The sequence below is a fragment of the Tasmannia lanceolata genome, unplaced genomic scaffold, assembly GCF_043159265.1.
Source record: "Tasmannia lanceolata isolate RefF3 unplaced genomic scaffold, GAP_Taslan_0.1 ptg000008l, whole genome shotgun sequence".
Lineage (NCBI taxonomy): Eukaryota > Viridiplantae > Streptophyta > Magnoliopsida > Canellales > Winteraceae > Tasmannia > Tasmannia lanceolata.
The window spans coordinates 66,240,467-66,265,689 of NW_027518685.1; the positions used below are offsets into that span (position 1 = coordinate 66,240,467).

General features: G+C 38.6%; 3 protein-coding genes across 3 annotated transcripts; all 3 read left to right on the forward strand.

Moving 5' to 3' along the window:
• Nucleotides 1-681: 681 nt before the first annotated feature.
• LOC143883217 (germin-like protein 8-2) lies at nt 682-1,580 on the forward strand. The gene is made up of 3 exons (XM_077386568.1): nt 682-799; nt 1,024-1,287; nt 1,375-1,580. The coding sequence occupies exons 1-3, from the start codon at nt 682-684 to the stop codon at nt 1,578-1,580; spliced, it is 588 nt and encodes a 195-aa protein (XP_077242683.1).
• Nucleotides 1,581-14,314: 12,734 nt separating this feature from the next.
• On the forward strand, nt 14,315-15,310 carry LOC143883218 (germin-like protein 8-2). Its single transcript, XM_077386569.1, has 2 exons — nt 14,315-14,432; nt 14,659-15,310. Exons 1-2 carry the CDS (start codon nt 14,315-14,317, stop codon nt 15,213-15,215), a joined length of 675 nt encoding a protein of 224 aa, XP_077242684.1. The 3' UTR covers nt 15,216-15,310.
• Nucleotides 15,311-19,414: 4,104 nt separating this feature from the next.
• On the forward strand, nt 19,415-20,313 carry LOC143883219 (germin-like protein 8-2). Its single transcript, XM_077386570.1, has 3 exons — nt 19,415-19,532; nt 19,757-20,020; nt 20,108-20,313. Exons 1-3 carry the CDS (start codon nt 19,415-19,417, stop codon nt 20,311-20,313), a joined length of 588 nt encoding a protein of 195 aa, XP_077242685.1.
• Nucleotides 20,314-25,223: the final 4,910 nt, after the last annotated feature.

The following is a 25,223-nucleotide window of genomic DNA, read 5'->3' on the forward strand; positions in this document are numbered from 1 at the left end:
AAAGGTGGAAATGTAGCCATTCTTAAGAAAAGATTAACAAAAGGAGAAGGAAATGCTGAAGAGGGGTCGGGAAAAATCAATTTCCTAATTAGAGTGGTATTGGCCAACCTTAAAAAAAGGTCTGCAAATTAGCAATCAAATGGGTAAGTATTTTGGGAATATATACATGGTATAAATAGGGTAGGCATTGTTTGAGGCCGTGTGGGAGATCACCCAGTTTGATTTCAGCATGTCCATCCCTCGGCTAATAGTGTAGCGGACGGTTTTGCGAGAGATGGAGTGAATTGGATCTTTGGTTTTCTTCCTGCATAATATGTCGTTTTTTATTTTTCTTTGTATACTTACGACCAGCTCGTGGGGCTCGCTCCACTTATTAATTTAGATCTTACCATTTCAAAATATTAAAAACAAAATTTACACAGAAAAACAAGTCCGATGATTGCTTCTATTCTTTGCTGGAAAAGATCTACTTGGATAAAAAATTAGATTAGATAGCGTAGTTGTTAAACCGTGTATTGATTTGGTAGTAACAAGACCATTTCCATGAAATCACATGACCCCTAAGCCATGCATCTCTCTATCTATCTCTCTCTCTCTCTCTGCTATAAATATGCACCCTTTCTAAGCTTCTTCCACACCGTCAAAACACTTGCACCCAATACTCTTCTTTAGATTGATAAAATGGAGAAGGCTACTCCCCTCCTTGTACTTGTACTCCTTTCCTTGGCATCTTCTCTTACCTTTGCCGCTGATCCCAGTCCTCTACAGGACTTTTGTGTTGCTGACAATATGTCTCCAGGTACAAATGCTTTTTTTTTATTTCTCAATATAACTTCCATTAGTATCATGATAATCACGTGTTTGTGCAAACTCAATTCCATTTTTGGTAGGTATTGTGGGGTTTGGCTAGATGACTTGAGAAATATTGTTATTGCATTTACTCTGCGTGTGGACACCGGCCCTACGTGCATGGGTTATGTTTTTTTTTATTGGCTGATCTTTTTTGATGTTTTTCCTTCTCAGTGTTAGTCAATGGCGTGGTTTGCAAGGACCCAATGCTCGCTCAAGCAAGCGATTTCTTCTTCCCAGGGCTTGACATGCCACGCAACACAAATAACCGAGTTGGGTCCAATGTGACCGCAGTGAACGTGGTCCAAATACCAGGACTCAACACTCTTGGCATCTCCATGGCTCGCATAGACTTTGCACCCTATGGACTAAACCCTCCCCACACACACCCAAGGGGCACTGAGATGATTGTAGTTCAAGAGGGCACCCTCCTCGTTGGTTTCGTCACCTCTAACCTTGCAAATGGCGAAAATCGGCTCATATCAAAGGTCCTCAATAAGGGTGATGTGTTTGTGTTTCCAATAGGTCTCATTCACTTCCAATTCAATGTTGGACAGACCAATGCGGTGGCCATTGCCGCTCTGGCAAGTCAGAACCCAGGTGTGATCACCATAGCTAATGCCGTCTTCGGAACAAACCTGCCCATCTCCGATGATGTTCTCGCCAAGGCCTTCCAACTTGACAAGAAAGTAGTTGATTTTCTTCAGGCACAGTTCGGGCCCAAAAACTAGATAACTACCGACAAGGATCCCATGCATTAACTACAATAGTGTATTTGAATAAGCAAACTTGGTGTTTGCATTTCTTAAAATCGTAATAATAATACAGTTTGAGAATGTCAATGGAACAATCAAGCGATTGATTGAATATACAGTCTTGTTTTTCATGAATTCTCTCTCTCTCTCTCTCTCTCTCTCTCTCTCTCTCTCTCTCTCTCTCTCTCTCTCTCTCTCAAACTAAAACATCGATATCCATCAATACTATTAAAAGATGTATACACGCTCAAGTGCAAATTACTAGTCCTTTGACCAAATAAAACGAGGGTACGCTCCCACTCCAGATCTTTGCACAAGTCCAATTTCAATATCTGAAAATTTTAAACTACGAGTGAGCTAACGCTCAGATAGTAAACAAGCATTACTCTAGCTGGGTCTAGCATGGTAGGGAAACAGAAGGCTGCAACAGAAAGTCAAAGTGAAGCCGAAACTTAGAGTGAGGGATACACTACACATTCTGATGGTTCAACACAAGTAATTTTGAGCCACACAAAATATGCTTAACACAAGGTAAATAATCAGGGATTCATATTACCACAAATGGATAAGAGCCAAAATAGAACATACAAAATTTGCATGTAGAAACCGAAACTGAAATGAGAAGCATGGCCACAATTATAAAAGCCGAAATAGGAGGCAAGGAGCAATGTGAAGTAAAATAGGCATAGAATGAGTAATCAGAGAATCATTTTCCCAAGATACGAACCAAACAAGATCAAATCACATACCTAGACTAAAAATGAAGCTGGAACTGAAATATGCAACAAGAAGCATGGTCGCGTATTTCAAAAGTTCACAGTGGAGATTTTACAAGCACCATGATCAAACACAAGTAACTGAGATCAAAATATACCAATAGACATAGTCAGGATATTCAAAAGGATTCACTTATCACAAGACATAAACAAGGTCTTCATCATAATATTTTGAAGAAGATCAAAAGTTTGAACCTTCTTCCAAAAATGATTTTAGTAAAGAACTTGAATATTTGAAGAAAGAAAATGAAACCCTCAAGGAAGAAAATGAGGGATTAATTCTTGAATTTTCTTATCAAATTGTTGAATTAAAAAGTGATCATGAAAATTAATAAATACTCAAACAGGGAAAATCAAGAAGAAATTAATGATTTTTTAAACCAAATTCAAGATCTTAAAAGAGAAAATGAAAAGTTGAGAATATGTCTAAATAGGTTTATTAATGGGGATAGAATTGTAGACATTATTCTTAAAAGATCTAGATGCACAACTTACTATAGAACATATTTTGCATCTAGAAGGCATGCTAACCCATCCATAAGATGTCACTATTGTGGATCTTATGGACATTATAAATTTCAATGTGAGCATAGAAATCAATATTCTAAATGGGTTAGAAGGAATGGACCCAATAAAACTTGGGTTCTAAAAGCTCCAACATGAATCATTGTTTGAGTTTTTACTCAGATTTAGGGGCTGGAGCTAAAAATTGAAAAATCTTTACAATTTGAAAATGAATGTTGAAAATCATTTTGAGATGATGAGTTAAGCCGAAGGTTGAACTTAAAATGAAAATTCTAGAGTCCTTGGCAATTTCTTTTTGAAAACCCCCTCTTATATTGAATTTCTAAATAAAAAAAGAGGGAGTTGTAGTTTTAAATTCTATTTGACTAAGGCGAACCTAAAACTTATGTATTAATATTTCAAAACCCCTTGATATTTTGATATGCTCTCATCTCTTCTTTATGTGGATGACAAAGGAGGAAAGAAATTTGGTGTTATGTTTTAAAGTTCTAAGTTGGCATATCATTTACTTCAAAACATATTTTATTGGAAAATCCCTTGTATGATGTCATCAAAAAATGGGGGAGATGTAAGCCTAATTGTTCAACCCTTGGCTATCTTCTATTTTATGATGATTCAAAACACAAATGATTATATGTACTAATTGTGTTTGTTATTTAAGTTGAAGGTTCGTCAAGGTTCAAAGTCAAAGCAAGAGGAGATCCACGAAGTTGAAAGGGACTAGAAGACACAATTTGAAGAAGATCAAAAGTCAAGTCTTGTGTCAAATAGAATGTAAAATCCAATCCCACACTTAGGATCCAAACAAGGCATCAAAAGAGGGTTAAAATACCCCAAGTAAGCTAATGGAATGAAGAAAATCAAGCGGACCAAGTTCCCAAGGCAAAACAATAGGAAAATATGAAATGGCCAAAATTCAGGGGGGGACGGTCGATCGAGACATGGTCGGTCGACCGGTGCCATTCTGATATAAAAAAAAGGAAAAAAATACATTTACACCCCCTCTTGTTTCTGACAACTCTAACCCTGACTTTCAAAACGTGACAAGTACACCCCCTGAGGTTTCAATTTGTGACAAGTACACCCCCTCCTTCAACTGTCCGTCGGTTTAACCTGATAGAAAGACTAAAACTAACCATGGTTAATATTTTGACGCCAGAAATACCCTCATTTGCAGAGGGATTAGGGTTACGCCATTTTCCACTGCTGCCGTCGCCACTTTCGGCCACCGCCGACACCTCCGGCCACCGCCGTCACCTCCACCACAAACAATGAAACCCCACCCATGGCTACATCAAAGCCACATTTCAAGAAAAAAAATAAAACAAAAAAAGCCCTAAAATATTAGGGTTTATGTGCAATTCATGATAATGGTGCGAATGAAGATAAATAAAACTCCTAAATCGAGGGTTTATGTTGATAAATAAACAAGGGTTTGAATCAAACCCTAATTTCAGTTTTTAAGTAACCCTAATTTCAGTTTTGAAGTCTGAAAACCTTAATTTTCAGTTGGGGAAGACGAGGGCATTTTGGTCATTTCTACCTCGCCATCTACTCCGTCACGTTAAAACAACTTCAGGGGGTGTACTTGTCACGTTTTGAAAGTCAGGGTTAGAATTGAATGTGTTAGAAACTAAAGGGGGTGTGTCTGTATTTTTCCCTTAAAAAACATGAGAGAGCCTCTGGCGGTCCACCGTGAGTGACTTTGCAAGTATTTTAAATAGCCTAACGGCTAGTTTAAACTATCCATTACAGAGCCGTTGGGGGTGTCCCAAATGGCTAGTTTTTGGGTTTTTGGCTATAAAAGGGTTCTCAAACCACTTAGGCAAAATCAACAAGCTCTAATATACACTTAAAGCATCTCTTGAGTGAAAAGTCACTCCTTGTGCCTCTCTTCGAGAAATCTTATGAGGGATTGGATTCAAGGCTTAAAATTGTATATCTTTATGAGAGCATCTTGTGTAATTGCCTTTGAACAATGCATTCCTTCATTCTTTTAATCTTATATTTGGCAAGTAATCAGAGATGCAGAGCCTTCTCCGAAGGTGAGTGTTGGGAGACATAGATCCGTCTCCGTCGACAAGTGTTGAGGCGCAGAGCAACCTCGTTGTATTGGTTTGATCTTCACCGTTAAGAACAGATTTTAGTGACCATCAACAGTTGTGGTGGAGATGTAGGTCTGGGGTTTTAAACCGAACCCCTATTAAATCTCATTGTACTCCTTCCCTTATCTCCTTTACTTTACTTGTGCATTGATTTTAAGTTCTTTGTGTTTATTGTTAAAATTTTCTTTGATTTAATTTCTTAATCAATCCTTTAAAAGGGCACAATTTTATAAATCTAATTCGCTTCCCCTTTGGGTTGCAATCACCTAGGCCTACACATATTTATTTTCAGATTCCTTGCAAGATTCCATTGCCGCCATGTATTCGGGCTCGGTACAGGATAATGCAACCGTTGGTAGCAAGTTTGACATCAAACTAATAAGACCATTCCTAAACTCGAATACATTACCCATAATAGATCTTCCTTTGTCCATAACATTAGCATAACTTGCATAAAAAAAACCATGCAACGACTTCGAATCCTTCTCATATGTGATAGCATAATCACTAGTACCTCTCACATAGAAAAGCGCTCATTTGACTGAAACTCGGCAGTGGAATCAATATGCACGGCAGAAACAAGATTGAGCTAAAAACAAAAACTTTTCGATCCACCAACTGAACCAAGATCTTAGTTGCTAGATTAATCAATGTTTATGAATTGAAATTCGGATGGTTAAGGACATTTACCAATTGGTTGACCGATACTGCCAATCTCTGCTTGATCTACTCCCCATTAGGTACCCGACGTTTCTGAAACCCAAGCTGGTCCGGAAGTCGAAGTAGTGGCTTCTCAAACCGTGCGGTTGAAGGAGAAATAGGAGAGAACTTGGAATCCTCTCCCAAACTAAAACCAATAAGGCTTTCAAGTTCTTCTAAAGAACTAGAAACAAAACTAGAAGCGGGAAAAAGAAAGGAGAAAAATGAAATTGGGAGGGGAGATGGGCTGGACGAATTTTGCATATGGCTTTCCAAATTGTGCAAGTAATCCAAATTGTCCACCCATCCCCTCCGTTTATAGAGTTCCCTCTAGCAATTCGTTCCCTTGTATGTGTCCCCTTGATTTTGGAAACTAAATTCAATTAAAACTCTTTGTTTCTTAAACATGTAAAACACATGGATACTCAAAATGATTTTTTCTTATTGAATGTTACCAATAACCAATGGGACTTTTAGAAATAGGAAACCTTCTCCAACTCAAATTCTCTCTTTTCCTTTTTAAATTTCCACCAATAGGAAATTAGAATAAATCAACCAATAGGATCTCTCATAACTCTTATCCAATAGGATTTGAGCATTTAATAAGCACATGTTAATTAAGACATGTACACACCATAATATGGTGTATCTCATCTTTAATACATGTGTGTGCACCCTATGTATGGTGCTCTTCCTCCCTGTATCACATATAGTGGATCCAATCCATATCACACATACGATCAAATCTGAAACCCATATTGTCCAACAATCCATAAGGGTCTAGCGAGTTGTGAGTGTGATCGGCCCAGGGATCCAATGATCATTCTCACAGGGTCCACAATGGGCCCTACTGTGATCTCACGCAATGTAGTCCAACTACGATAGCATTAGGCAAGTGAACCCCACCATGACGTTACCCTGAAGAAGACCATTAGATCAAATTACCCAAATCACATCCAATGTGTAGTCCTTCCTCCAATCCTTCATTTACCGAGTTGGGTCTTGTGGAGGGTGGACATCAATTACCCCATGGGCTCACTCAATGGTATACCTTTCTATCTATCAAGCTTGGGCCCGCAAATGCATTTGCAACTCCCTTTTGAAACAATCAATGTTTTTGAAAAACTTTGATAAACAATTTATCAAACGGATTGGCCAGTCATTATTTAATGGCCTAGCTGAGATCGAAATTGCAAATGATTTTCCTCTATGGGAGGGGTGGAGGATTCCATGATGGGCATCACTATTGACCCCACGGGTTTACCCCATGACCCAGCACTACCCGCTGGTAACCCCGGACCGGGGACTACTGTTAGATAGACCAAAGCCATAAGGTGTGCCCACAGACTAAAAATATCCCTCAGGTCTAAGGACAGATCCAAGGGTCCTGTCTGACAGAATAACCTTATCCAATTCCTTGTCCACAGGTTATTCTACAAAGCCATCCGTTCAGTGTGTGATCCAATCATTTCGCCCATTCCACCTACTTAGAATCAACTACCCCAGTGACCTAGATAGGCCACCCCAATGCGTATATGGAGGCAGGTTCGATTCTAGTTGTGTACAGGTACGAGATGTCCAATCTCAACCCCAACCAAGAACATTCTAGGTCTGCAAAGAACCTGAAGATCATATCTCCCCACCACATAATCTCAATGTGCATGACCTATCCTACGATGCTACCTAAGGATAAAGGTGTGCCTAGAAGCACATTAGGTTAATGATTTATCTATCTTTTAAGGGTTTCTAACATCTAAAACCTAAGGCTCCATGGGTTGACCAGTCTCATGCTTGGGTTGCATTCATGGAAGAGAATTGTGTCTCCACCCTTAAACAATTGGGCATATAAGTTAATAATATATTGTTGCCAGGCATATTCTCACGATTCACTCCAACAAATACCCAATAGATGTCATGTAACAATAAATAATAGTTGCAACATTACAACAACTGGATTTTGATTAGAGCACACACCCTAACAATGACGGCTTCTGAATGCGCTTTACCCAGATTCCCCATAAACCGGCTTAAAACTCCAACCGCGTAAGTAATTTTTGGCCTAGTATATACCATGGAAAACATCAAGCTCCCGACAAGGGTAGCATATGGGATTCGATCCATTTTCTTCACATCCTCTTCCGATTTTGGGCACTGATTGGAACATAACTTAAAGTAAGCTGCTAATGTGTCTTTATCGGCTTAGACTTGCTCATCCCAAACCATTCAAGCACCTTTTTTATAAACATCTTTTGTGAAAGCAACAAAGTTCCAAGGATAAAAAGAATGGAACTTTGTTGCTTTCACAAAATATGTTTGTAAAAAAGGGGCTTGAAAGGTTTGGGATAAGCAAATCTAAGCCGATAAAGCCATCATCAGCGGCTCACTTTAAGATATGTTCCGATCAATTCCCAAAATCGGAAGAGGAGAAGAAGAAAATGGATCGAGTCCCATATGCTAGCATTGTTGGGAGCTTGATGTTTATCGTGATATGAACTAGGCCGAACATTGCTTATGCGGTTGGAGTTTTAATCCGGTTTATGGCGAATCCAGGTAAAGCACATTCGGAGGCCGCCAAATTGGTGCTTCGCTACCTAAGAAGTACTACTGATTATGTTATGATATATGGAAAGGATTCGAATCCGTTGCATGATTTTGTTGATACAAGTTATGCTAATGATATGGACAAAGAAAGATCTACTACGGGTTATATATTTAGGTTTGGGAATGGTCCTATTAATTAGATGTCAAAGCTGCAACCAACGGTTGCATTATCCACTATCGAGGCATTAAGTTAAAACCTATGGATTTATTTTGTGATAACATGAGTATCATTTATTTGGCCAAGAATTCAATTTTTCACAAAGGACCACATATATATCGGTTCAATATCACTACATTTAGGAAGTCATTAAAGATGGAAGGATCTATTTGTTGAAGGTGTGAACCAAAGAGAATGTGGTGGATATGCTCATAAAGATGGTTCAAGGAGAGAAGTTATATTGAAGTTTATCTTCTCCCAGTCTCAAGAAGGAAGGGTTGGCACGCTGGTGATTGTGCATCAAGGTGGAGATTGTTAAAATGGTGACGCATGAGCACCATTTTTTTATTTCTTTTTTCGAAGTCGGTATCTCTTGGTCTTTTAAATGGGATGTTTTCCTTGCCTCTCTCATATGGTTTTTTAAAGACAAAAGATAAATAGGGTTTAAAAAAGGAGAAGAGTGAGATATTTGAGAGGAGAAAAGGTTTAGACAAGAAAAGAGGGGTTTCCTCTTGGGGCTTTAGGAGGGCTTTGTGGTAAAGCGAAAACAAGTTTCTTCTTCTTGGTTTTCCAAGGTGTGTTCCTCTTCTTATGGTGTGCCCATCAAATGGATGGTTTGGATCTTCCTATGGTGTGGCACGTACAGTACTTTTTGGCAAGTGGGATTGGAAATTAGGGATCTGCTAGGGACTATCGATCAATTAAATGAATCTGAGAGCAACCACCTTTGTCCCCAGGTTAATAAAATGAATAAGACAAAATCTTAGCCTGTGTGGGTTGTGTGGCTACTCTCACATGCAACAGCCAAGCCGCAACATGCCTGAAGTGATTGTCCCTAGCAAATCTTTAGTTTTAAACCTAACATTTAACAAAGTAAAGTGATTGTCCCCAAAGGATGCGGGGCGGGGATGGGGATTAGATATTCCCCATGGGGAGGGGAGGGGGATTCCCCATGATCCCCGCAGTGGGGAGGGGAAGGGGAGGGGGAAAATTCCCCGCATAGGGCAAGGGGTAGGGGACCCCAACATCCGGCCCCGACCCGCCCCGTTGCCAGCCTTAAGAAAGATCTCTCAAGGAAGAAGATGCTAGTATGTTTAAATCTGTCAGTGATAACAAACTGATCTTGATCAGTTCTTCTTCATGCATTCAACAAGAAAATAATGGAATGAAGAGAAAAAGGACTATAACACTAGTCTACAATTCCAATTCATTAACAAGGAAAGAAAGAATAAAGGAGAAGAGCCTCTCTCTCTCTCTCTCTCTCTCTCTCTCTCTCTCTCTCTCTCTCTCTCTCTCTCTCAAATCAATGTCATTCTCAGAAATGAAATGAGATTGGCTTCATATAGACAGCCCTTACAACTAACATCAACCAACATAACCCCCAATGGTAAAGAGACTAAAAAAGGACATGTATAATAATCAAATGATTAATAATGACGACTACTAAATATAACAAAATATGGAAGGACAATAGTATAATAACATTACTATTGCAAGTAATGGTCAAGCAGATGCACCAAAGGATGTAGTGCATCACACTTGCCTTCTTAGAAAGAACTCGGCCCTGAGTTCACATAAACTCCACCCAGGAATTAGTCCACCTGGATCAAAGATGAAGATATACACACCCTCGTCCCAAGGAATATAACCTCCCACCTTAATTCTCTTATTGAGTTGTATCTTACCATGTGATGTGCGTGGGCTAGTAGAATACCTATAATCCCCAATTCAATGTCTGCTGAATATGACATATGTGTAGTAGTCCGCTGTTTAAACCAAATATGACATATGTGTAGCAGTCCACTATGTAAACGTATCATATATAGAATTATATAATAGTTGCGGGCAAAACCATATCACTAGCAACAATGGCAGTCATAGGTTCCTTTGCGGTGATGGCAAAGCAATATCACTTCCATATAACTTTCCATGCTCTTCTTCTTTGTACTTCTCATATGCTTCTTGTATGTAATCTGGCCTTGTATTCTCTTTGTCATCTTCCATATCATCATCAGCGTATCTAACAGTGGACGCGCACACGCAGGGCATGCGTGCGAAAGTGAACGAGATATTTAAAAGTTTTGAACTCTTACAAGAGACATTTGTTAAAATGGGTGATAAGACCGTTGCATCACGTTAAATCTTCTCAAATAGCTAATTGCTTACCCTTCTCAAAGAAGTAAATCTCATTTACAAATACAGTTGAGGCTCTCGTAATTAATGCTCTATAAATTAATAATCTCTTATATCCTATTTCTAGACCAGGAACCGACATTGTTCCTACGTTGGTAATTTATATTCTCTTATCTCTAATACTTAATAAAGAAAAATAGAAAATACTAAGTGACATAAGATATAAGAGAACCTTCCTAGAAAATGTTGTTCAAAGTACATGTATTTAACTGTATGTTGGTACAAAATAGGAGAAGGAAGAGAAAAGACATAAGTGAAAGAGCATTAACAGTACAATCATATCTCTCAAGTGTAAGAGCATTAAATGCTCGGGCAGTTACAAGTCATCTCTCTTTTAATTGACAACCATTAGCCCCATCTCCTTCTCTTTGAAATGACAAGTGTAAGGCCCATCTCTCTCCTCTCTCTCTCTCTCTCTCTCTCTCTCTCTCTCTCTCTCTCTCTCTCTCTCTCTCTCTCTCTCTCTCTCTCTCTCTCTCAGCATTAAAATCATTAAATGTTAAAAACGAAATAAATGTAAAGTGTAATGATAAAGGGCGGTGAAACTTTGAGAAATTCGGGTGATAGAATTTTTTTTAATACTTTATAGGTTCTAATAGTTTATATAAAAATAAGCCATGGAAAATATTAATTATAAGGGCTGTGACTACAAGGTTCTAATGCTTCACACGCACACACACGCACACGCACGCACGCACTAGCACACTGGCGCACACGCACATAGGGATTTGCTAGCATTCATCGCAGAAGCCATTTTACGGCTGCGCTGTTGTATGTGAGGGCAGCCACCTCGTGAATGAAGACAAACTCTCACATCGCGGATGGTCTGTTGATGGATGCTAGCAAATCCCTACGTACACTCACACACGATGGGTTATGCTAATGGGAATGGTCCTATTAGTTGGATGGCAAAGTTGCAACCAACGGTTGCCTTATCCACTATCGAGGCCGAGTACATGGAGACAGCGGAAGCTTGCTAGAAAGTAGTTTGGCTTCAAGGTTTGATGGGTGAGATTGGCATCGAGTCAAAACCCATGGATTATTTTTTTGTGATAACATGTGCATCATTTGTTTGGCCATGAATTCAGTTAATCACAAAAGGACCAAACATATATCGGTACAATATCACTACATTCAGGAAGTCTGATGGAAGGATCTATTTGTTGAAAGTCTGAACCAAGGAGAATGTAGTGGATATGATCGTAACGATGGTTCAAGGAGAAAAGTTAGATCGAAGTTTATCTTCTCTCGGTCTCAAGAAGGAAGACTTGGTATGCCGATGATTATGCATCAATGTGGAGATTGTTAAAATGGTGACGCATGAGCACCAGTTTTTTCATTTTTTGTTTTTTTTGGAGCGGGTCTCACTTGGTCTTTTAAGTGGGATGTTTTCCATGCCTCTCTCATATGGTTTTGTAAAGGCAAGAGATAAAAAGGTCTTTAAAAAGGAGGAGAAGAGTGAGAGGTTTGAGAGGAGAAAAGGTTACTACAAGAAATGAGGGGTTTTCTCTTTGGGCTCTAGGAGGGCTTCTCTGGTGAGGCAAAAACATGTTTCTTCTTCCTGGTTACTTAGGGTGTGTTCCTCTTCTTTCATTCTTCATTTCCATTAGTTTTTCCTTGCAACCCTAGCATAATGTTGGAGGTTTTTTATGGGGATTTCTCCTCACACTTAGTGTATAGATTTGGGGTTTTTTTGTGATTGTATAGAAGGTTGGAGAGAAGGGTTTTTCGGTAGTTTTTACAAGTGTGGAGGTAACGTTGTACTATTTGGTTTGAAATAATGGACCTGTGTTACCTTGTCGTTGGATGTAGCCCATTATGGTGAACTGCATATATTGTTTTCTTCTTGTGATTGCTTGTGATTTATTTCTTTTGCTCCTCTTAAAAATTGGGCTGTTGTTGGATCAAATATCAAGGGGGTACCGCCCACATGGGACTTGACCGTCGGGCACCGTATTAAAACTCTTGTTTTATAATATTGTAAAGTAGTAACGGTTTGCTAGAAGAACTCTTAATTTGACAATATATTTTCTGAATTATAGTTTATAATGTAAAAGATATTAACAAGGGAAAAGTGTTTCTACTCGGTCAAAAGTAGATAACGTTGTCTACTACGTCGCATGAAACACAGTGGGCCCACATCGCTTGGATAATCCAGAGCATTCATTTGTTAGGCCCTGAGATAGATAGGGTGTGCCCTTAAAAATCAACTTCAAACGATCATCCTAACCCTTCAATTTGTGGAGGTTAAAAATGGGAGGTTCATAGCCCTCCATATTTAACCTCCACAAATAGAAGGGTTGGGATGATCTTATGGTGCTGGTTTTTTTTTTTTTTTTTTTTGGCACACCCTAACTATTGCGATCAGGACCCAAACAATGTGGGCCCCACTGTAATTTTGGCCGACGGAGTAGATAATGTATCTACTCGGCCGTGTAGAAACACTTTTCCCTATTAACAATTAGATTGGTATGGAAATTCCATCACAATATTATCTGAAAACATGAAATTGTCAAAACGATTTCCCGAAGGAAATGATATATTAAGACGTTTTTTGGTAAATTTGCCATCAGTGGATCAGGATCATCCTATCATAGTTTTAACGTAGATGATGGATGGATTTTTTATGTGAGTGGGTGTCCACCATATCAACAGCTTGAACGACAGAAAATCGACACCAATTATTTCTCAAATCGCATATTTGAAAAACATCCAAATGGTCAAAGGAGTTTAAAATATATTTATTTACCATTTAACCAAGTTTTGGCAACTAATCTTTAATAGCGAAGTAACGAAAATAAAAAATTTTATAGATGCTGTAAGTTTTTTTATAATTACAAGTGAAATTTTATTTTCTACCCCATTCCTCAGCATATCCATCCTTTTGTTTGTGCTTTCTTGGAAATGACTATTTTCAGGGAAAGGCAAACAAAAGGTGGAAATATAGCCATTCTTAAGAAAAGATAAACAAGAGGAGGTGGAAATGCTGAAAAGGGGTCGGGAAAAATCAATTTCCTAATTAGAGTGGTATTGGCCAACCTTAAAAAAAGGTCTGCAAATTAGCAATCAAATGGGTAGGTATAAATAGGGTAGGCATTGTTCGAGACCATGTGGGAGATCACCCAGTTTGATTTCAGCATGTCCTTCGCTCGGCTAATAGGGTAGCGGACCGTTTAGCGAGAAATGGAGTAAATTGGATCTTTGATTTTCTTCCTCCATAATATGTTGTTTCTTATTTTTCTTTGTATATTTTCTTTGTCTGTACTCATGACCAGTTCGGTGGTGGGGCAAGCCCCACTTATTAATTTAGATCTAAGCATTTAAAAAAAGGGCAGGCATTTTTCAACTCAGATAAGTTACATTATAATTTAGGTAAGAAAAGATTGTTTCAACTTTCACAGAAAAAAGAGTCTGACGACTGCTTCTATTCTTTGCGGGGAAAGATCTACTTGGATGAAAAAAATAGATTAGATAGCGTAGTTGTTAAACCATATATTGATTAAGTTGTAACAAGACCATTTCCATGAAATCACATGACCCTTAAGCCATGCATCTATTTCTCTCTCTCTCTCTGCCTATAAATATGCACCCATTCTAAGCTTCTTCCACACCATCAAAACACTCGCACCCAATACTCCTCTTTAGATTGATAAAATGGAGAAGGCTACTCCCCTCGTTGTACTTGTACTCCTTTCCTTGGCATCTTCTCTTACCTTTGCCGCTGATCCCAGTCCTCTACAGGACTTTTGTGTTGCTGACAATATGTCTCCAGGTACAAATGCTTTTTTTTTATTTCTCAATTTAACTTCCATTAGTATCATGATAATCACGTGTTTGTGCAAACTCAATTCCATTTTTTGGTAGGTAATGTGGGGTTTGGCTAGATGACTTGAGAAATATTGTTATTGCATTTACTCTGCGTGTGGACACCGGCCCTACGTGCATGGGTTATGTTTTTTTTTATTGGCTGATCTTTTTTTGATGTTTTTCCTTCTCAGTGTTAGTCAATGGCGTGGTTTGCAAGGACCCAATGCTCGCTCAAGCAAGCGATTTCTTCTTCCCAGGGCTTGACATGCCACGCAACACAAATAACCGAGTTGGGTCCAATGTGACCGCAGTGAACGTGGTCCAAATACCAGGACTCAACACTCTTGGCATCTCCATGGCTCGCATAGACTTTGCACCCTATGGACTAAACCCTCCCCACACACACCCAAGGGGCACTGAGATGATTGTAGTTCAAGAGGGCACCCTCCTCGTTGGTTTCGTCACCTCTAACCTTGCAAATGGCGAAAATCGGCTCATATCAAAGGTCCTCAATAAGGGTGATGTGTTTGTGTTTCCAATAGGTCTCATTCACTTCCAATTCAATGTTGGACGGACCAATGCGGTGGCCATTGCCGCTCTGGCAAGTCAGAACCCAGGTGTGATCACCATAGCTAATGCCGTCTTCGGATCAAACCTGCCCATCTCCGATGATGTTCTCGCCAAGGCCTTCCAACTTGACAAGAAAGTAGTTGATTTTCTTCAGGCACAGTTCGGGCCCAAAAACTAGATGACTACCGACAAGGATCCCATGCATTAACTACCATAGTGTATTGGAATATGCAAACTTGATGTTTGCATTTCTTAAAATAGTAATAATAATACAGTCTGAGTATGTCACTGGGGAAATCAAGGGATTGATTGAATATACAGTCTTGTTTTTCATGAATTCTCTCTCTCTCTCTCTCTCTCTCTCTCTCTCTCTCTCTCTCTCTCTCACACACACACACACACACACACCGATCATGAAGTCTGCAACAGGATGATCCTAACCCACTGATGGGAAACAGAAAGTCAAAGTGAAGCCCAAACTTAAAGCGAGGGATACACTACACATTCTGATGGTTATCTTTTATAGTTCATCACAAAGAAATTCACATAGGGTTCATCACAAGTGATTTGGAACCACACAAAGTATACTTAAGACAAGGTAAATAATCAAGGATTCATATTACCACAAATCGATAAGAGCCAAAATAGAACATACAAAATTTACATGTAGAAACCGAAACTGAAATGTGAAGCATGGCCACAATAATAAGAACCGAAGTAGGAGGCAAGGACCAATGTGAAGTAAAATAGGCATAGAATGAGTAATCAGAGAATCATTTTGCCAAGATACGAACCAAACAGGATCAAATCACATCCCGAGACTAAAAATGTAGCTGAAACTGAAACATGCAACGAGAAGCATGGTCGCGTATTTCAAAAGTTCACAGTGGAGATTTACAAGCATGATCAAACACAAGTAACTAAGATCAAAATATACGAATGAACAAAGTCGGGATATTCAAAAGGATTCATATATCACGTGACATAAACAATGTCTTCATCATAGTAGACCAAAACTGAAAATTAGCACCTTTAAACAAAGGAACGTTTTGCTGAAAACTTGAAGAATTGGTATTGCCTGCCATATTGCCAACTTACCGAACCCGTGCCGATCTTCTTTTGAAATTGTCCCCAGCCTTTCTGGTCTGATACCACTTTGTAGAATTTAAAGAACAAGTAATACAGAAACACAGAAGAGAACAGAACACAAAAGAACTTTATTATATTGCTGAATGTATTTAACACACACGAAATAGCCTTTCAATAAGACTTTGACTTTGTATCTCGCGGCCAATCCATAAAGCATGTTTCCTATCTACTTTTAACCGATACAACACTACTCCAATCCGGTGTCTCTCTCTCTCTCCAACGTGCATGAACTGTTGGTGGGCCCAATAATTAATTTGTTTTAATTTGTGAGGAAGGTAGGTCCCACCATAGGATGATCCAAACCATCCATTCGATGGCCCACAACATAAATAGGTTGCACCGCGAAATATTATTTCCAAAGAATGATCCTAGCCCTCTGATCTAAAGAGAAACCTCTATAGATTTGAGGGTTGCGATCATCCTTTGAAAATGATATTTTGAAAATGATATTCTGGAGTGAAACCTATTTAAGTTGTGGGCCATCGAATAGATGGTTTGGATCATCCTATGGTTCAGGTCTTACAGTAACATTAAGGCCCAATTGTAGGTAGGGGTGGTTATTCGGTTTTCACCGAACCGAATAGACCGAAATTTGGTAACCGAAATAATTTCAGTTACCAAATTTCGGTAACCGAAACCGAACCGAATAAAAATTCGGTTATTCAGTTATAACCGAATAACCGAATTGTGGGAGAAATAGAGGAGAAAAATTAAAATCTCGGTTTGGATCGGAGGGCTAGGATCATCCTATCAGAATGATTTTTTGAGCACAACCTAATTAAGTTGGGATCAATCAAATGGATGGTTTGGATCATCCTATGGTGGGGCCTACCTTGCTTGATGTAGTATTGTACAGCTGTAGAGTAGAGTGGGGTGATTTTATCCTGGAAGGGGAGAGAAAAAGGAAATGACTGCTTCGTCGGTAAAAAGTAGATGGGAATCGTACTTTATAGTTAGTGGGCTGTCAAGAGGGAAGCTAGCCTCCAAGGGGGCCGTCAAGGGCGAAAATATCAGCGCCCTAAAAATAAATTAACATGCAAAAGGAGTTTTGTATGCTTTCTAGATGACTATACGATGGACTTGAATTAGGTGGGCCCCACAAGTTTTTAATTACTTCATCTAACAATCTCGCAAGGGGGTTTTCCACATCACAAGTTCACAACTACCTCGTCACCTAGTTTAGTGAAATGACGTATACTCAGCTCAACAAATCAATAATTAGTGGGAACAGAAACTTTGAAAATGTATAAAACTGGACGTGGCATGGAACTGCATTGTTCTCTGTCGTTGGAGGATACACATCCTTGGATAAGCAATTCTTTGGATTGGCCTCCTTTCATATATAATTTCAAGACGAAAATGCTAAAATGAATGGTGCCCTTGCAAAAAACCATCTGCATGGGCGCTCCTATTGGGACTTCTGATCAAGGTGGATTTCTTTTTCCATTAATTTAATATCTGTCCGTGCCATTTTCATATTTTCCTGTGCTCTTTCAAATGATTTTTGTTGGGATGGACCAATGTGGAGCGACCTTTAGCTGGTTTTTGCAAGGCAGCCATTCCCATTATCATTTCTCTAATTTATATATGGAATAAACCCCTTGGATTAGCTACATATAGAGTATGCCTTTCCCGCTCAATAAGTGGTGCCCTTTTTCAGATAAATAGGGCATTAATTAAAGGGAAAAATACAGGATACACCCCCTCAACTAGGGCGAAATTCCACTTCTAACCCCGTGGTATCGAAGGTACCAAAGGCAACCCCTCAACTTTCTGACATTTTTAAGTAGATCCCCTACTTTTCACCCTATAGTTCAAAATCCATCAAAGACACCCCCTAACAATTTATTCGTTCCTGTACACCCCGTCATATAACAAGCATTATTGAAAACTAAGGGGGTGTCTTTGGTACCTTTGATACCACGGGGTTAGAAGTGGAATTTTACCATATTTGAGGGGGTGTATCTGTAATTTTCCCTTAATTAAATTATCCAACCTAATGAAAGTCAAGTTGGGAAAAAAGATGTATTAGGTAGTAGTAGATATACTATTGGAGCCATATTGGTACAAATATATAGATAAGGGCGTCTTAGTTGCCCCCAAAATTTATGATATTAAGTTATTGAAAAAATCGTTTTTAAATTCTTTAAGACGTTTTTTGAAAAATTTGCCATCAGTGGGTTAGGATCATCCTACCATAGTTTTAGCGTAGATGATGGATGGCCTTTCGGTGTGAGTTGGGGTCCACCAGATCAACAGCTTCAACGATAGAAAATCGACGCCATTTTTTTTTCTCAAATTGCATATTTGAAAAACAACCAAATGGTAAAAGGAGTTTAAAATATATTTATTATTTTATTTACAATCTAACTAAGATTTCGCAAAAAATCTTTAATAACGAAGTAACTAAAATAAAAAATTTTAGAGATGCCATAAGTTTTTTTTAATAATTACAAGTGAAATTTTAATTTCTACCTCATTCCTCAGCATATCCATCCTTTTGTTTGTGCTTTCTTGGAAATGACTATTTTCAGAGAAAGGCAAACAAAAGGTGGAAATGTAGCCATTCTTAAGAAAAGATTAACAAAAGGAGAAGGAAATGCTGAAGAGGGGTCGGGAAAAATCAATTTCCTAATTAGAGTGGTATTGGCCAACCTTAAAAAAAGGTCTGCAAATTAGCAATCAAATGGGTAAGTATTTTGGGAATATATACATGGTATAAATAGGGTAGGCATTGTTTGAGGCCGTGTGGGAGATCACCCAGTTTGATTTCAGCATGTCCATCCCTCGGCTAATAGTGTAGCGGACGGTTTTGCGAGAGATGGAGTGAATTGGATCTTTGGTTTTCTTCCTGCATAATATGTCGTTTTTTATTTTTCTTTGTATACTTACGACCAGCTCGTGGGGCTCGCTCCACTTATTAATTTAGATCTTACCATTTCAAAATATTAAAAACAAAATTTACACAGAAAAACAAGTCCGATGATTGCTTCTATTCTTTGCTGGAAAAGATCTACTTGGATAAAAAATTAGATTAGATAGCGTAGTTGTTAAACCGTGTATTGATTTGGTAGTAACAAGACCATTTCCATGAAATCACATGACCCCTAAGCCATGCATCTCTCTATCTATCTATCTCTCTCTCTCTGCTATAAATATGCACCCTTTCTAAGCTTCTTCCACACCGTCAAAACACTTGCACCCAATACTCTTCTTTAGATTGATAAAATGGAGAAGGCTACTCCCCTCCTTGTACTTGTACTCCTTTCCTTGGCATCTTCTCTTACCTTTGCCGCTGATCCCAGTCCTCTACAGGACTTTTGTGTTGCTGACAATATGTCTCCAGGTACAAATGCTTTTTTTTTATTTCTCAATTTAACTTCCATTAGTATCATGATAATCACGTGTTTGTGCAAACTCAATTCCATTTTTGGTAGGTATTGTGGGGTTTGGCTAGATGACTTGAGAAATATTGTTATTGCATTTACTCTGCGTGTGGACACCGGCCCTACGTGCATGGGTTATGTTTTTTTTTATTGGCTGATCTTTTTTTATGTTTTTCCTTCTCAGTGTTAGTCAATGGCGTGGTTTGCAAGGACCCAATGCTCGCTCAAGCAAGCGATTTCTTCTTCCCAGGGCTTGACATGCCACGCAACACAAATAACCGAGTTGGGTCCAATGTGACCGCAGTGAACGTGGTCCAAATACCAGGACTCAACACTCTTGGCATCTCCATGGCTCGCATAGACTTTGCACCCTATGGACTAAACCCTCCCCACACACACCCAAGGGGCACTGAGATGATTGTAGTTCAAGAGGGCACCCTCCTCGTTGGTTTCGTCACCTCTAACCTTGCAAATGGCGAAAATCGGCTCATATCAAAGGTCCTCAATAAGGGTGATGTGTTTGTGTTTCCAATAGGTCTCATTCACTTCCAATTCAATGTTGGACAGACCAATGCGGTGGCCATTGCCGCTCTGGCAAGTCAGAACCCAGGTGTGATCACCATAGCTAATGCCGTCTTCGGATCAAACCTGCCCATCTCCGATGATGTTCTCGCCAAGGCCTTCCAACTTGACAAGAAAGTAGTTGATTTTCTTCAGGCACAGTTCGGGCCCAAAAACTAGATAACTACCGACAAGGATCCCATGCATTAACTACAATAGTGTATTTGAATAAGCAAACTTGGTGTTTGCATTTCTTAAAATCGTAATAATAATACAGTTTGAGAATGTCAATGGAACAATCAAGCGATTGATTGAATATACAGTCTTGTTTTTCATGAATTCTCTCTCTCTCTCTCTCTCTCTCTCTCTCTCTCTCTCTCTCTCTCTCTCTCTCTCTCTCTCTCTCTCTCTCTCTCTCTCTCTCAAACTAAAACATCGATATCCATCAATACTATTAAAAGATGTATACACGCTCAAGTGCAAATTACTAGTCCTTTGACCAAATAAAACGAGGGTACGCTCCCACTCCAGATCTTTGCACAAGTCCAATTTCAATATCTGAAAATTTTAAACTACGAGTGAGCTAACGCTCAGATAGTAAACAAGCATTACTCTAGCTGGGTCTAGCATGGTAGGGAAACAGAAGGCTGCAACAGAAAGTCAAAGTGAAGCCGAAACTTAGAGTGAGGGATACACTACACATTCTGATGGTTCAACACAAGTAATTTTGAGCCACACAAAATATGCTTAACACAAGGTAAATAATCAGGGATTCATATTACCACAAATGGATAAGAGCCAAAATAGAACATACAAAATTTGCATGTAGAAACCGAAACTGAAATGAGAAGCATGGCCACAATTATAAAAGCCGAAATAGGAGGCAAGGAGCAATGTGAAGTAAAATAGGCATAGAATGAGTAATCAGAGAATCATTTTCCCAAGATACGAACCAAACAAGATCAAATCACATACCTAGACTAAAAATGAAGCTGGAACTGAAATATGCAACAAGAAGCATGGTCGCGTATTTCAAAAGTTCACAGTGGAGATTTTACAAGCAGCATGATCAAACACAAGTAACTGAGATCAAAATATACCAATAGACATAGTCAGGATATTCAAAAGGATTCACTTATCACAAGACATAAACAAGGTCTTCATCATAATATTTTGAAGAAGATCAAAAGTTTGAACCTTCTTCCAAAAATGATTTTAGTAAAGAACTTGAATATTTGAAGAAAGAAAATGAAACCCTCAAGGAAGAAAATGAGGGATTAATTCTTGAATTTTCTTATCAAATTGTTGAATTAAAAAGTGATCATGAAAATTAATAAATACTCAAACAGGGAAAATCAAGAAGAAATTAATGATTTTTTAAACCAAATTCAAGATCTTAAAAGAGAAAATGAAAAGTTGAGAATATGTCTAAATAGGTTTATTAATGGGGATAGAATTGTAGACATTATTCTTAAAAGATCTAGATGCACAACTTACTATAGAACATATTTTGCATCTAGAAGGCATGCTAACCCATCCATAAGATGTCACTATTGTGGATCTTATGGACATTATAAATTTCAATGTGAGCATAGAAATCAATATTCTAAATGGGTTAGAAGGAATGGACCCAATAAAACTTGGGTTCTAAAAGCTCCAACATGAATCATTGTTTGAGTTTTTACTCAGATTTAGGGGCTGGAGCTAAAAATTGAAAAATCTTTACAATTTGAAAATGAATGTTGAAAATCATTTTGAGATGATGAGTTAAGCCGAAGGTTGAACTTAAAATGAAAATTCTAGAGTCCTTGGCAATTTCTTTTTGAAAACCCCCTCTTATATTGAATTTCTAAATAAAAAAAGAGGGAGTTGTAGTTTTAAATTCTATTTGACTAAGGCGAACCTAAAACTTATGTATTAATATTTCAAAACCCCTTGATATTTTGATATGCTCTCATCTCTTCTTTATGTGGATGACAAAGGAGGAAAGAAATTTGGTGTTATGTTTTAAAGTTCTAAGTTGGCATATCATTTACTTCAAAACATATTTTATTGGAAAATCCCTTGTATGATGTCATCAAAAAATGGGGGAGATGTAAGCCTAATTGTTCAACCCTTGGCTATCTTCTATTTTATGATGATTCAAAACACAAATGATTATATGTACTAATTGTGTTTGTTATTTAAGTTGAAGGTTCGTCAAGGTTCAAAGTCAAAGCAAGAGGAGATCCACGAAGTTGAAAGGGACTAGAAGACACAATTTGAAGAAGATCAAAAGTCAAGTCTTGTGTCAAATAGAATGTAAAATCCAATCCCACACTTAGGATCCAAACAAGGCATCAAAAGAGGGTTAAAATACCCCAAGTAAGCTAATGGAATGAAGAAAATCAAGCGGACCAAGTTCCCAAGGCAAAACAATAGGAAAATATGAAATGGCCAAAATTCAGGGGGGGACGGTCGATCGAGACATGGTCGGTCGACCGGTGCCATTCTGATATAAAAAAAAGGAAAAAAATACATTTACACCCCCTCTTGTTTCTGACAACTCTAACCCTGACTTTCAAAACGTGACAAGTACACCCCCTGAGGTTTCAATTTGTGACAAGTACACCCCCTCCTTCAACTGTCCGTCGGTTTAACCTGATAGAAAGACTAAAACTAACCATGGTTAATATTTTGACGCCAGAAATACCCTCATTTGCAGAGGGATTAGGGTTACGCCATTTTCCACTGCTGCCGTCGCCACTTTCGGCCACCGCCGACACCTCCGGCCACCGCCGTCACCTCCACCACAAACAATGAAACCCCACCCATGGCTACATCAAAGCCACATTTCAAGAAAAAAAATAAAACAAAAAAAGCCCTAAAATATTAGGGTTTATGTGCAATTCATGATAATGGTGCGAATGAAGATAAATAAAACTCCTAAATCAAGGGTTTATGTTGATAAATAAACAAGGGTTTGAATCAAACCCTAATTTCAGTTTTTAAGTAACCCTAATTTCAGTTTTGAAGTCTGAAAACCTTAATTTTCAGTTGGGGAAGACGAGGGCATTTTGGTCATTTCTACCTCGCCATCTACTCCGTCACGTTAAAACAACTTCAGGGGGTGTACTTGTCACGTTTTGAAAGTCAGGGTTAGAATTGAATGTGTTAGAAACTAAAGGGGGTGTGTCTGTATTTTTCCCTTAAAAAACATGAGAGAGCCTCTGGCGGTCCACCGTGAGTGACTTTGCAAGTATTTTAAATAGCCTAACGGCTAGTTTAAACTATCCATTACAGAGCCGTTGGGGGTGTCCCAAATGGCTAGTTTTTGGGTTTTTGGCTATAAAAGGGTTCTCAAACCACTTAGGCAAAATCAACAAGCTCTAATATACACTTAAAGCATCTCTTGAGTGAAAAGTCACTCCTTGTGCCTCTCTTCGAGAAATCTTATGAGGGATTGGATTCAAGGCTTAAAATTGTATATCTTTATGAGAGCATCTTGTGTAATTGCCTTTGAACAATGCATTCCTTCATTCTTTTAATCTTATATTTGGCAAGTAATCAGAGATGCAGAGCCTTCTCCGAAGGTGAGTGTTGGGAGACATAGATCCGTCTCCGTCGACAAGTGTTGAGGCGCAGAGCAACCTCGTTGTATTGGTTTGATCTTCACCGTTAAGAACAGATTTTAGTGACCATCAACAGTTGTGGTGGAGATGTAGGTCTGGGGTTTTAAACCGAACCCCTATTAAATCTCATTGTACTCCTTCCCTTATCTCCTTTACTTTACTTGTGCATTGATTTTAAGTTCTTTGTGTTTATTGTTAAAATTTTCTTTGATTTAATTTCTTAATCAATCCTTTAAAAGGGCACAATTTTATAAATCTAATTCGCTTCCCCTTTGGGTTGCAATCACCTAGGCCTACACATATTTATTTTCAGATTCCTTGCAAGATTCCATTGCCGCCATGTATTCGGGCTCGGTACAGGATAATGCAACCGTTGGTAGCAAGTTTGACATCAAACTAATAAGACCATTCCTAAACTCGAATACATTACCCATAATAGATCTTCCTTTGTCCATAACATTAGCATAACTTGCATAAAAAAAACCATGCAACGACTTCGAATCCTTCTCATATGTGATAGCATAATCACTAGTACCTCTCACATAGAAAAGCGCTCATTTGACTGAAACTCGGCAGTGGAATCAATATGCACGGCAGAAACAAGATTGAGCTAAAAACAAAAACTTTTCGATCCACCAACTGAACCAAGATCTTAGTTGCTAGATTAATCAATGTTTATGAATTGAAATTCGGATGGTTAAGGACATTTACCAATTGGTTGACCGATACTGCCAATCTCTGCTTGATCTACTCCCCATTAGGTACCCGACGTTTCTGAAACCCAAGCTGGTCCGGAAGTCGAAGTAGTGGCTTCTCAAACCGTGCGGTTGAAGGAGAAATAGGAGAGAACTTGGAATCCTCTCCCAAACTAAAACCAATAAGGCTTTCAAGTTCTTCTAAAGAACTAGAAACAAAACTAGAAGCGGGAAAAAGAAAGGAGAAAAATGAAATTGGGAGGGGAGATGGGCTGGACGAATTTTGCATATGGCTTTCCAAATTGTGCAAGTAATCCAAATTGTCCACCCATCCCCTCCGTTTATAGAGTTCCCTCTAGCAATTCGTTCCCTTGTATGTGTCCCCTTGATTTTGGAAACTAAATTCAATTAAAACTCTTTGTTTCTTAAACATGTAAAACACATGGATACTCAAAATGATTTTTTCTTATTGAATGTTACCAATAACCAATGGGACTTTTAGAAATAGGAAACCTTCTCCAACTCAAATTCTCTCTTTTCCTTTTTAAATTTCCACCAATAGGAAATTAGAATAAATCAACCAATAGGATCTCTCATAACTCTTATCCAATAGGATTTGAGCATTTAATAAGCACATGTTAATTAAGACATGTACACACCATAATATGGTGTATCTCATCTTTAATACATGTGTGTGCACCCTATGTATGGTGCTCTTCCTCCCTGTATCACATATAGTGGATCCAATCCATATCACACATACGATCAAATCTGAAACCCATAT

What these genes read in the sequence shown, in the direction of transcription:
- LOC143883217 (XM_077386568.1), top strand. Translation starts at nt 682, where the DNA reads ATGGAGAAGGCTACTCCCCTCCTTGTACTTGTACTCCTTTCCTTGGCA. An exon ending in TGCTGACAATATGTCTCCAG is followed by an intron (nt 800 to 1,023) that starts GTACAAATGCTT and finishes TTTCCTTCTCAG; the next exon opens with TGTTAGTCAATGGCGTGGTT. An exon ending in AGAGGGCACCCTCCTCGTTG is followed by an intron (nt 1,288 to 1,374) that starts GTTTCGTCACCT and finishes TGTTTCCAATAG; the next exon opens with GTCTCATTCACTTCCAATTC.
- LOC143883218 (XM_077386569.1), top strand. Translation starts at nt 14,315, where the DNA reads ATGGAGAAGGCTACTCCCCTCGTTGTACTTGTACTCCTTTCCTTGGCA. An exon ending in TGCTGACAATATGTCTCCAG is followed by an intron (nt 14,433 to 14,658) that starts GTACAAATGCTT and finishes TTTCCTTCTCAG; the next exon opens with TGTTAGTCAATGGCGTGGTT.
- LOC143883219 (XM_077386570.1), top strand. Translation starts at nt 19,415, where the DNA reads ATGGAGAAGGCTACTCCCCTCCTTGTACTTGTACTCCTTTCCTTGGCA. An exon ending in TGCTGACAATATGTCTCCAG is followed by an intron (nt 19,533 to 19,756) that starts GTACAAATGCTT and finishes TTTCCTTCTCAG; the next exon opens with TGTTAGTCAATGGCGTGGTT. An exon ending in AGAGGGCACCCTCCTCGTTG is followed by an intron (nt 20,021 to 20,107) that starts GTTTCGTCACCT and finishes TGTTTCCAATAG; the next exon opens with GTCTCATTCACTTCCAATTC.